The sequence below is a fragment of the Lepidochelys kempii genome, chromosome 14, assembly GCF_965140285.1.
Source record: "Lepidochelys kempii isolate rLepKem1 chromosome 14, rLepKem1.hap1, whole genome shotgun sequence".
Classification (NCBI taxonomy): Eukaryota; Metazoa; Chordata; order Testudines; family Cheloniidae; genus Lepidochelys; species Lepidochelys kempii.
Genome location: NC_136393.1, coordinates 37,034,308 through 37,046,473, shown reverse-complemented (window position 1 = coordinate 37,046,473; position 12,166 = coordinate 37,034,308). Strand labels below are relative to the sequence as shown.

At 43.5% G+C, this 12,166-nt stretch overlaps 1 protein-coding gene across 1 annotated transcript; it reads left to right on the top strand.

Annotated features, from left to right (window-relative positions):
- The first annotated feature begins 309 nt into the window (after positions 1–309).
- LOC140897483 (olfactory receptor 10A7) lies at positions 310–1,284 on the top strand. The gene has a single exon (XM_073310213.1). The coding sequence runs from the start codon at positions 310–312 to the stop codon at positions 1,282–1,284; it is 975 nt and encodes a 324-aa protein (XP_073166314.1).
- Positions 1,285–12,166: the final 10,882 nt, after the last annotated feature.

The following is a 12,166-nucleotide window of genomic DNA, read 5'->3' as shown; positions in this document are numbered from 1 at the left end:
CTTTTTGGAGCAGAATCAAGGGAGCATGGCTTAGTCTCTTGTTAGTCAGATCAATTCAGGTCTTTACACAAACCTGAGCTTGCCTTAGCAACATGTTTGTGTGTCAATTTTTCTCACTCACTCTCAGATGTCATCAGCCTCTATTGTCTCACTCCCAGCCCATCAGCCTGTATGCTCAGCTCAGTATTTGGGCGAGTGACCTGAAGGAGAAGGAGCATTTGAACATTAATGTATTTAAATTGACAATGTGATACTGACATTTAACAAATGCCATTCTCGTTCTAGTGTAGCGTTTGGTTCCTTTCCCCCATGGCAGACAAGGAACAGGGAAATCAAACCTCCCTCACAGAATTCATCCTCCTGGGATTTGGGAATATCCCCAAACTGCAGATCCTTCTCTTTCTGCTGATCCTTGTGATTTACATTGTGACCATGGCTGGGAACATCCTCATTGTTGTGCTAGTTGTGACTGATCGGCACCTTCACACCCCTATGTACTTCTTCCTGGGGAACTTGTCCTGCCTGGAGACCTGCTACACCTCCGCCCTCCTGCCCAGGATGCTGGCCAGTCTCCTGACTGGGGACAGAACCATTTCTGTTGGTGGCTGCATCACACAATGTTACTTTGTTGGCTTCTTTGCAGCCACCGAGTGTTATCTCCTAGCAGTGATGTCTTATGATCGGTACCTAGCAATATGCAAACCGCTGCATTATGCAACTCTTATGAATGGCAGTTTCTGCCTCCAGCTAGCAGCTGGGTCTTGGATAAATGGATTTCTAGCTATTATCATAATAGTTTCTCTTATGTTACAATTAACTTTCTGTGGTCCCAATGAAATCAATCATTTCTTCTGTGAATCTACACAAATAATAAATCTCTACTGCAATGACATCTACCAGGTGGAGCTTGTAATCACCACTATGGCTGCTTTATTTACCCTGCCCCCATTTGCTTTAACTGGGACATCCTATGTTTGTATCATCTCCACCATCCTGCAGATCCCTTCTACCACTGGGAGGCGAAAGGCCTTTTCTACTTGCTCCTCTCACCTCATCATGGTGACAATTTTCTATGGAACTCTGATCATTGTGTATCTGCTACCAAAAAGCAACACACTCAGAGACCTCAACGAAGTGTTCTCTGTCTTCTACGCAGTTCTGACTCCTATGGCCAATCCCTTCATATACAGCCTGAGAAACAAAGAGGTGAAAGAGGCTTTGAGAAAAATTGTCAGTAAATGTGTAGATTTTATAAGAATTCAGAAATGCTACTGTATTTTTTGAAAGACAAAATAATGATGAGGGCAGCTGATTTACACTTTAATGCTCAGATATTGTGTAGCCCTTACTTCATTCTCGGTCTTTGGTAGGGTGAACTTGTAATGCTTGAGGATGTGCAAAGATTTGAAAGAGCCAGGATCTTTGTGTTCAAATAAAATTGAACTTTATTTTACTTGTTGAATGGGGGTAGATAATATTTTTTTGGTGAATTCCATAGACTAAAACAAAGTAAGAATGTAAAATAATGACTTAAGGCTGGATCCACAAAGGGACTTAGGCATTGCAAAGCCTAACTTCTAGTGTCTTGCTAGCCAATGAAATCCACACCCAGGCTTGTGGAATTAGGGCACATGTCTACATTGAAATAAAAAGGTCCACGGCAAGGCTGTTGCTGGCCCAGATCAGCTGACTTGCGCTCGTGGGCCTTGGGCCACAGGGCTAAAAATGGCAGTGTAAACATTTGGGCTTGGGCTGGAGCCCGGGCTCTGAACCCTGTGATGTGGGTGGGTCTCAGAGCCCAGTCTGCAGTCAAATCCCAGACATCTACACAGCTATATTTAGCTCCTCAACCCAAGCCCTGTGAGCTCAAGTCAAATATCCCAGGCTCTGAGACTTGGGGCCATGGGATTTTTATTGCAGTGTAGATGAACTAATACAGTTTAAGGCCAGAAAGAATGGCCAGATCTTGTAGTCCAAGTCCCTGTACACCACAGGCCACCGACACTCCCCTACCCCAGCACCCGCACACTAAACCCAACAACCAAAAGGAGACCAAAGTATCACAGCCCTCAGCAGATGAGACTATGATGTGCCACAGGCAGAGAACAGGAGGGATCAAGGGGCACCAGTTCCTGAAGCCCCCACAATGGCAGGGAGGAGATTAAGTGAGACACACCGAGATAATCCTGGCAAGTAACCCGCACCCCCCACGCTGCAAAAGAAAGTGACTCCCCCACAAGGTCACTGCCAGTCTCACCAGGGGGAAATTCTTCCCAATCCCACATGTGGTGATCACTTAGACCCTGGTCATGTGAGCAAGAATCAGCCAGCTCAGCACCTGAGAGAGAGAGAATGCTTGGTGCCCCCTCAGAACCCTGGACATCTCTGCCAATTTCCCATCTCCAGCCATGGCCATCCCTCATGCTTCAGAGGAAGAAGACAAAAAAATACATCAGGGTACAAAAAAAAATCCCTTCCTCACCCCTGCAGGTGGCCAGCTGAAATTCTGAAACATGAACTTTAAGGAACATAAGACATAAACCAGAAGCTTGGGGCTGATGATTCCTGCCCCCCACCATCACAAGCACTTCTATTCCTGCCCCTGCATGTTGAGCTTTAGACTCTCCGAGTGGCACATGAGGTAACCCTTTCCCCGCACTGCTGTCTGGCAGAGCAAGATGTTTGACTCCATCATAAGCTGTCTCCATAATGGCAGCATCCTTTTTGATCTGGCCTAGGAATAGTGTCATTGACTGCTCGGGTCTCCTTTTCACTTTTGTTCTGATTATATTATATAGCAGCCCAAACTTGTCAGCTTTTATATAATATAATTAATAGTTAAAACAGTAAAGTCAAAACAAAACATTTCAATAATTCCCCCTCAAAAATGTCAAGTAAATCGATGCATTCCCACAAAACACTTCAGTTGCATTGAATCAGGATTTATAAATGGAGAGCTGTTCCACCGGAGAAATTTCAACCACGTCTAATGATGATGATTGTCTGCACTACCCCTTACTATTGGCTGTGCCTTAACGACGCCATCCAGTGCTATCGTCGGAAGGCAGAACTGTCCATCACCTGAAAATCTTTCCATAAGGACAACAAAGAAGAGGAAAGGGGGAAGCCCTCTTAGGAAACTCAGAAGGATCTGTATGTGTGTTTGGGTGGGAGTATGTAGTTCAGAGGATCCATTTTTGCTTTTCTCTCTCTGCTACAGCAACTCTGCTGCAAGTTTTTACAGATCCAATAGTTCAGAGAGTCATAGGTTTTCAGACAACAAGGGCCCATTTTGATCATCCAGTCTGACCTCCTGCACAACTAGACTTGGGAGGACTTGATTTTTATCAGTAAATGCTAGTAAACATCAATTTCGCCACACAAATACAAACTGAGAAAAAACATTTCCATTGATAATAATTATAGATAGGCAAAGTAAGAAAAATGCTGCTTAAAAATATTTAGAGTCAAAATCCAGTGATTAAGACTTTGAATTAGACTAATTACAAGCAAACAAATAGTAAAAACAGGTATGATTTGTTGATTTAAGGATATTCATTGTATATTTTGACATGGGATGTTGACAATTTGTGTTTTAACAGTTTATAAAGATTTAGCTTTTTGAACCTCAATGTCTATTGTCATTAAATACTCTCCCCCCCCATAATTTCACACAACCATGAATATTTAAATCAATGAAAACCTAAAAAAATGCTTCAAAATAAGCATTGATATTATCCATCAAAATTATTTAGAAAAATGAATTCTGCCAACCCTATGCACAACACAGGCCAGAGAGTCTCCCCCCATGATTCCTGCATTAAGCATATCACTTCTAGTTGTATCTTCCAGGAAGAAATGTCCGGTCTTGGCTTAAAGACACCAAGTGATGGAGAATTGTTCCCATGGTTAGCTACTCTTCCTTTCCATTTCTTGTGACCTGGGCAGAGGAGAATGACTGACTCAGTGAAACACATCTATGCAAACCTTTCTCCATGGTCCAATCAGAGGTTGCCAGCTGGCCTGCTGTAGTGGAATTTTGTTAATGATGGTGTAAAAAGGGGATACATATTCTTGGTCCCACAGAACCATGGCTCAAGATTTTGCCCAATGCACTGTTCTTTCACCCAATATTTTCATAAGTATTTTATTGTCTAAATTTCGGGAAGCTCATCCTTTCTTCGGTAGGGGTCCATGGCTGTGCAAATAAAATATAATCAAGTAAAATAAAATAATCAATTGCAAGTTTTCCACTTTTGCACATTGATTTTCCACATTTGCACATTTGATTTCATGCATATTTTTTTCCTTCCAGAATGGGGACCAAGACATAGCTCAATATACAAACAACAACAATACACAAACAATAACAAATGCTTCTGTGGTGTGGCTTGCTTCTCTCAGAGAACCAGTGTAAACAATACCAGCAAAACTACTAGTCCATTTACAGTAGGAGAGTTTGTTTGTATTGCTATATCAGCAAAACTTTTCCAGTGTAGACCTGGCTCTACCTTGTCTCGCTAGACATTCTCCCTCTTCTTCTCATATAAACACAGACAAACTTACACGCACACCGATTCTCCTCCATTTACTGCCATTGGGTAAAATTATCATCCCCCACCCAGTTATTTAGGTACCGAAGTCTTATTTTTAAACGTGACTTTGGCACTTCTACATATAATATGGCCATATTTTTAAAGGTATTTAGGTGCCTATGGAGTATTACCTAAAGAACCTAGATGCTTAACACCTATGGAAATCAATGGGTGTTAAGTGATAAGATATTTTTGAAAATCTCACAACGCACCTAAATACCTTTAAAAATCTGGCCTGAGTGACTAAGGCATTTTTGGAAATGGAACCTTGCCACAGAAGTGCTTTTGCAAATGTTACCCCTCACCATGAGGCAGCCACTAGGCAGAGGCAGATCCGATTGCTCACGATAGTGAGGTATTGCAGCAGGTATGTGATGGCCATTTGGAAGTCTGAGGACATGATACGAAAGAGGAAGAACTCCATGCTGTCCATCAGGAAGTGGAAGTAGGCCTGGGCATGGTAGCTAGGGAAGGAACTCATCTCCTGATTGCTCACCATGGGGATGACCATGCTGGTGAGCAGGACATCCAGGAGGGAGAGGTTGGTGAGGAAGCGGCACACTGTACTGTTGAGTTTGGAGAAGAAGACCCAGAGATTCCGGCTTTGGGATAAAGTGTTATTTCATGTTAATCATCCAGAACCCAGAAAGGGAGAATAATTCCAGTGTACCAATTGCGGGGCTTTATTTGATTGGGAAAGGAGAGTAACTTGTACAGTGTTAGGGTCTGACACCAGTTTGGGGTTATCCTTAAGCCCTATCCATAGCCCTAACCCATAACCAACAGGGACTTAAGTATAAGTTTTTCTTTAAACCTTCAATGGGGCCACTCATGTGTTTGGACCAGATCCTCAGCTGGTGTAAATTCTCAGAGATCTATTGACTTCAACAGAGCGATGACAATTTAAACCAGCTGAGAATTAGCCCCTTGGTTTTTCAGGAACCCATGTGTGATACATCCATTTATTCAGAGAAACAAAACACAGCATGTTTAAAATGTATCCAGTTAAAACAGCTCGAAGTCCAAACACCGATTCCTTTGATGAGCTGTTTGTAAATGAGCGATGGATTAAGATAGAGTCATAAACAATCTTTGCTAAATAATGTTTAATAACGAGTACTTATAAGACAATCATGATGTGGACAAAGACAATCATTAACAGGAAGAAGTACAATAATTTTCATAGGTTATTTGTTATCGAACTAGCTACCTAACATAGTTCACAATCAAAGAGAAATCCGTCATTTTGACTAAATGAGGTTGTGTGTTAGGAGAAGAAATGATCCTGTTAGTCTCTCTATCAAATCACACAATCTGTTTTTGTCTGTCATATATGTAGTGTACAGAACCATGCACAAAGATGGTATTCTAATAGTAACAACTTCTGAGATCCTTTCTCAGCTTGGAAATGAGTGGATCTACATGGGATAGCGTATGGAACACCAGATCAGTGCATGTGACAGCACTTTTCCACTTACATCGAGGCTGGAACAAAATGATCCCAAACAAGTAACTTACACCAGTGTTCATGTCACTGCTGAGTGTAGCCCAGAGACTTTGGGCCAGAACCGCATCAGTATTAAATTGGTGATATGAATGTGTTTACTCTACATTGGTGCTGGTTCAGATGAGTTGGGTTATCAGATCCTTACATTTCTGTCACACTCACTTTCTCCAGTGGTCTGTCAGAGAGTTCTGGATCCTTGTGTAGACAGGCTCTTGGTCAAATCCTAATTTCTTTGAAGTGAGGGGCTAAACCTCAGTGACTTCAGTGGGATCCAAACTTGTCCTCATTACCCCAAGTTGGATTTTTTTAGAAAATACTGGAAAAAGTTTCTCTTCCAAACAGTCTTTGCACCATAGCAAGAATGACACAGATCTTACACAGAGAAGATGGGTGAGGTAATAACTTTTATTGGACAATCTTCTGTTGGTGAGAAGGACAAGCTTTCCAGTTACACAGAGCTCTTCTTCAGGTTAAAATAATCAAAGACAGCTACCAGAGGCTCTTTGTCCCCTAACACATCATTCATAATACAATAATATCCCAACAGTATATACATAATCGAGTCAGGAGGAACTTAGCCATGCAGAAACTTCTTTTGCACCCTTTTAACATTGTGGGGAGCAAACCTTCAGCTCACTCAGAAAACCCCATCAAAGAGATGACATATGAGCACTCTCAAGAGAAGGCAAACATTGAAAATCCTGTCGAACCAAACTCTCACCGTCTCAACAGGCCTTCCCACCTGCAAACCCACCTGGAACAAAGAAACATATAAAAACAACAAACAACTCAACAAAAATAAACTAAAAAACGGATAAGCAAACAAAACCCAAAGAAAAAATGCATTGATACCTCCGTCAGAGTTATTATCCTGACAAAGAAGAGCCAGAGAACCCACTAGGAACTTTTCTATGGCTACTGATTATCACATAGAATTGGTGATGTCTAGCAATACATAGATAGATAGATTCCGATCTTAATTACATTGATGTAAACCTAGAGTAATTACAATTTTCTTGAGTTAAATTTGTCTGGATTTTTATTAATGTAAATACCCAATTCTGCATAAACAGATTGCAAAGTATGTTCTCATGAAGGCAATCATGTCATCCGATGATTCTATTTATAAAGAAACACAGAATGAACTCGTGATCAGTGGAGAAATATAGACATTTTATTCTTGCTGAATAACCTCCAACCTATCAGTTTACTCAGTGCACCTTTCATTTCATAGAATCATAGAATCATAGAATATCAGGGTTGGAAGGGACCCCAGAAGGTCATCTAGTCCAACCCCCTGCTCAAAGCAGGACCAATTCCCAGTTAAATCATCCCAGCCAGGGCTTTGTCAAGCCTGACCTTAAAAACCTCTAAGGAAGGAGATTTCCTTGTTTCTCATGCTGTAGATGTTCAGATTCATCATTCGGGGCAATACAGAATAGAGAACAGCCACCAAGAGATTCAGATCTGAGTTGAGTTGGAGGTTCGTTTCAGGAAGGCAAAAGTGCCCGTGAAAAGGAAGAAGGAGACCACAGTGAGGTGAGGGAGGCAGGTGGAGAGGGCTTTATGCTGGCCCTGCTCTGAAGGGATTTTCAGCACTGTTTTGTAGATTTGAACATACGACACAGTTATAAAAGCAAAGCAGATTAAACCTAAAAGCACATGAAAAGATATAACAACAATTTCCCTGAGGTACGAGTCAGAGCAGGTGAGGTGGAGGAGCTGGGGGATTAAGAACTGGTCCACCACGTTGCCTCCACAGAAGGATATTGCAAACGTGTTCCTGGTGTGCACTGCAGAGTAGAGAATAACACTGCTCCAGGCACTGGCTGCCATTTGGACGAAAGCTCTCCTGTTCATTACTGTCTCCTAGTGCAATGGTTGGCAGATGGCGATGTATCGATCGTACGGCATGATGGTCAGTAAGGGAAAATTTGCTGAAGCAAAGAATAAGAAAAAAAAGATTTGGGTATCTTATCCAGAATAAGAAATCGATTTTGTGTTCATGAGGGAATTGGCCATAGATCTGGACATGGTGACAGAGATGGAACCAAAGTCTAGAATGGACAGATTCATCAGGAAGAAGTACATGGGGTTGTGAAGGTGGCGGTTGCGGGCTATGGCTGTGATGATGTCATGGCGGTTTGGTTGGACATTTTCTTCCTCAGTACACTGTGTGATGGTTGTGGAGGGAATGAGAAGGACAATGATCAGGATTAGAGTGACAGAGGGAATGGCCCTGTTTCTCCTTTCCCTAATATCTCATTCTAGGAATGTCAAAGGTACATAGAACTCATCACTTACAATGACTAGGTGTTGTTAGTCCTCCTCACCTCTGACAATCAATCAGTAATATTATCACACTTGTGTAACCTCCTTCATCACTTTACCCAATCTGAGGATTTGGCCCAAGGTGTGGCTTGATAAAATGCAGTATGAAGGATGGAACAAAGCACGCTCCAAATCCAACAATTCTTGCAAAGAAGGTCCCTCCATTGCGACCATCACCAAGCTTACCACTTGGGCATGAATCTAAGAGAATAAAATGCCAACACAGCCCAGTGTCTTCTGTGTCTTCTGTGTAAGTTCTGTACACCCATTTACACCATTTATACTCAGCCAGCAGCAGTGTGGAGATAGGCCAGGAACTCTGGGTTCTACTCCCAGTGAGCTCCTGTGTGTCCTTGAACGGAGTCAGGATAGACAGGCTTTGGCTGCTTGGTTCAACTTGAACCCAGGGTTTAAAGGGGCTCTTCTGTAAAAAGCGTTCTGTGTGCTGCCAACTTTACTACTTATTCAATTGTTACCTCCACGCAACTATCCCCTTGAAAGAGAAATCACACAGATGAGATAGAATAAATGGGTTTGAAATCAGGTTCTTATAAGGCAATATTAATTTTCCCCAATTTATTTAACATTTACTGCCGGTTGGAAATTTTCAGCTGGGCTCTTTTTAATGGAGATTGTTTTTTCAGCTAAACAATACCGCCAACAACAACATCTTAGAACCTGTCTGCTTCCCTCAAACATTTCGGGATTCTTTTTTAAAGAAACTGAAAACTCGGTGCAAAAGTTCCAACGAGCGTGCAGGAAGCCACTCAGCCCCGCTGCGCTGTGGGTGGCGGTGGGAGCCCCCGGGCTGTTTTAAATCGCTCAGGGGCAGCAGGTGGGAACGGGGGAAGCGCGAGGGGAGTGTGTGTGTGTGTGTGGCGGGGGAGGTTGGAAACTTTGGTGGAGCCAGGCCCCTGGGACAGGAATATTCCTGGTGCCCGGGCTCCACAGGCCCATAGAACTCGCTGCCCATGTCAGGGAGGGACCTTCAGGCTGTTGCTGAGGGACAGAGCCAGCCTTCCCTCAGGATCTGACAGATAAAGGACCTTCCTCTTGCCAGGTCTGCCCACAACTGAGCTGTTCTGCTCCCTTTTAAATCCTCCCTCCGGTCTGTGCCTACCCTGCAGATGTGTTGGGGTGGGTCTGGCTGAGGCCAGAGCAGCTCCTTAACCCCTTCTTGCCCAGTGTGGGATTTGTATTCCTCATCACAAGTCCAAACAGAGGGGGAAAACCTTGAAGGTACAGCATTCCATACTGTTAACGGCTAACAAGCCTAGCAGGCCTGAGGGGCTATTTCTGCAAGTCGAGCTTTTTGTTCTATTGGTACTTTTATCTAATTCTTCAGATGTATTCTTTGGGTAGCAAATTATTACCCCACCTAGCAGTAACAATAGGAATCTTGAATCCTTGATTTTATCCTGGTTTCTCTTGAACTCCTTGGAAGGTGACTTTAGATGATGCTTCATGCAGCAGACATTCTTTTGCCCTGTGTCAACCTGGCATCTCTGTTGCCGGGCTCGGGAGGAGGGTTAGAGAGAATCCACTCTGCAGCCTGCAGAAGACTGCATTCTAATTCAAAAGTTTGTTACTTTTTGTCCTGATTTCCTTCCGCTCCTGGAAGGTGATAGTCGGAATTTTTTCACGAAGCATGAATTCTAGATGACTTTTTCAAATGTTTGGGTAGAGAGAGCTTTTGTAGGTCACCCTCCCCTTGTCCCCAATATCTTATAAAACCATTGCACTCATTGATGTGCTGTTCACACACCACTGCCCTCAGTAGCTCCTACATGTACTTTGATGCAACCCTATCACATGCCTGGAAAATTACTCGGTTTTCTGATATTTCTAAAATATTAAGGGGTTCCCCAAAGTCAGAGCCAGGATTGGTAAAGGTCCCCAAAACACAACTTCAGCCTACCCTGTGTCAGCCAGATCCAGCGTCTTAATTATTTGTAATTGATTAAAAGTAAAACAAGAGGTTGATACTCAGTCAACCCATTAAACTCTTTGCCAGGGGATGTTGTGAACGCAAAGACTATGACAGGGTTCAAAAAATAACTAGAGAAATTGATGAAGGAAAGGTCCATCAATGGCTAGTAACCAGTATGGGCAGGAATGGTGTCCTTAGCCTCTGTTTGCCAGAAGCTGGAAATGGTCAACGGGAGATGGATCACTTGATGAATACCTGTTCCGTTCATTCCCTCTGGAGAACCTGGCATTGGCCACTGTCGGAAGACAGGTTGCTTGTGCCTCTGTGAATCTTCCAGGGACGGAAATGAGATGGAGTGTACACAAGAATTTATGAAAGAGTGATCTAGAAGCATTCCACAGTGTTGCAAATCATGGCCTTGTGGACAGACAGAGAGCAAAGTGGGGGATTCTTCCCCCCACCCCAGGCAATACAATGAATATAGCCTCTGTTTCCTTCCACTGGAAGACATTTGCACACCTGCTGGGCCAAGACTGCTGCCTGGCCTGCAGGTGCTACAAGTGGCCAGCAGTGGGCCAGAAGGACGAAGACCGTGCAGGAGGTTTGCCAATAGGGGCAAAGAGAAGCCAAAAGCACCTTGCTTTCCAACGAGCCAAGAAGGAGAAGGACAAAATCCAACAAGAGAGACTGCTCTAGAGGTTCCTGGATGAAGAGAGGTGGAGCAGACAGCGGGACGGATTGCTCAGGGAGAGAACGCTGGGTATGTGGGCCAGCAGGGTGATTCATCCAGCTCCGTGACAGAGCCTGCACCAATGCATGTGTCAGCTGCAATGTCTGCGGGTGCACAGGTACCTGTAGACAGGAGAGTGGAATGGTGTCCCTGGTCCTGGTTCACAATGGTTGGAGGGTGAAGTTTCTAGCAGGGCCAGCAAACAAAATTACAAGTAGGGTTTGTTTTCCAAACTATTCACAGTTGTGTGTCTGAGAGAAAGATTCTCTAACCCCTGTCCAAGAGCTGTACCCCTGTCTCCGAGACCAGGGAGGTGGCAGAGCGCAGACTGGTTTATGACATATACGACACCTTTGCTGGTCAGCCCTGAACTCTGAATTCCATGATTCATCTTCTTCTGACACTTAATAGCTTTTCTATTTTGGCTGTAGCGATTATTCAGACGCTCGGCCAAATTGCAATCACGCTCCCATGTGGCACCTCAATTTCCCACTCTCTAAAGTGGGGATAATCCTGACCCACATTCAGAAAGTGGTCCATCTTCTCTGAGCGATTGAAAGAGCTCAGCCTGTTTAGATGATAAAAAAGATCGGGAGGTGACGTCATTGAAGTGCTGAAGTGACTTCATGGAGAGAAAATATCAGGTATGAAAGGGCTCATTAATCTAGCGGAGAAAAGAATAACAAGACCCAATGGCTGGAAACTCAAAAGAGACCAATTTATATTCGAAAGAGGGCAAACATATTCAACAGTGAGGATGAATCACCAAAGGAACAAACTGGAAAGGGAAGTGGTGGGAATTCCCCATCTCTTGGTGTCTTCTAATGAAGACGAGATGCCTTTCTGGAACGTGTGTAGTCAAAAACTAGCTACTGTGCTCTACAGAAAGCATGTGATATGCAGGGGGTCAGATGACATGCTCCAGTTGTCTCTTCTGTCCATAAAGTCTGCTAATTTATGAAAAACTGAGCGTAGCATGGGGAGAAGCCTCTGATGTTTTACTGTGTAGTCGGCTTGAGCCCACAATGAACACTCATTGCGTGAGGTGATCCAGGGGAAGCGGCTGAAACATC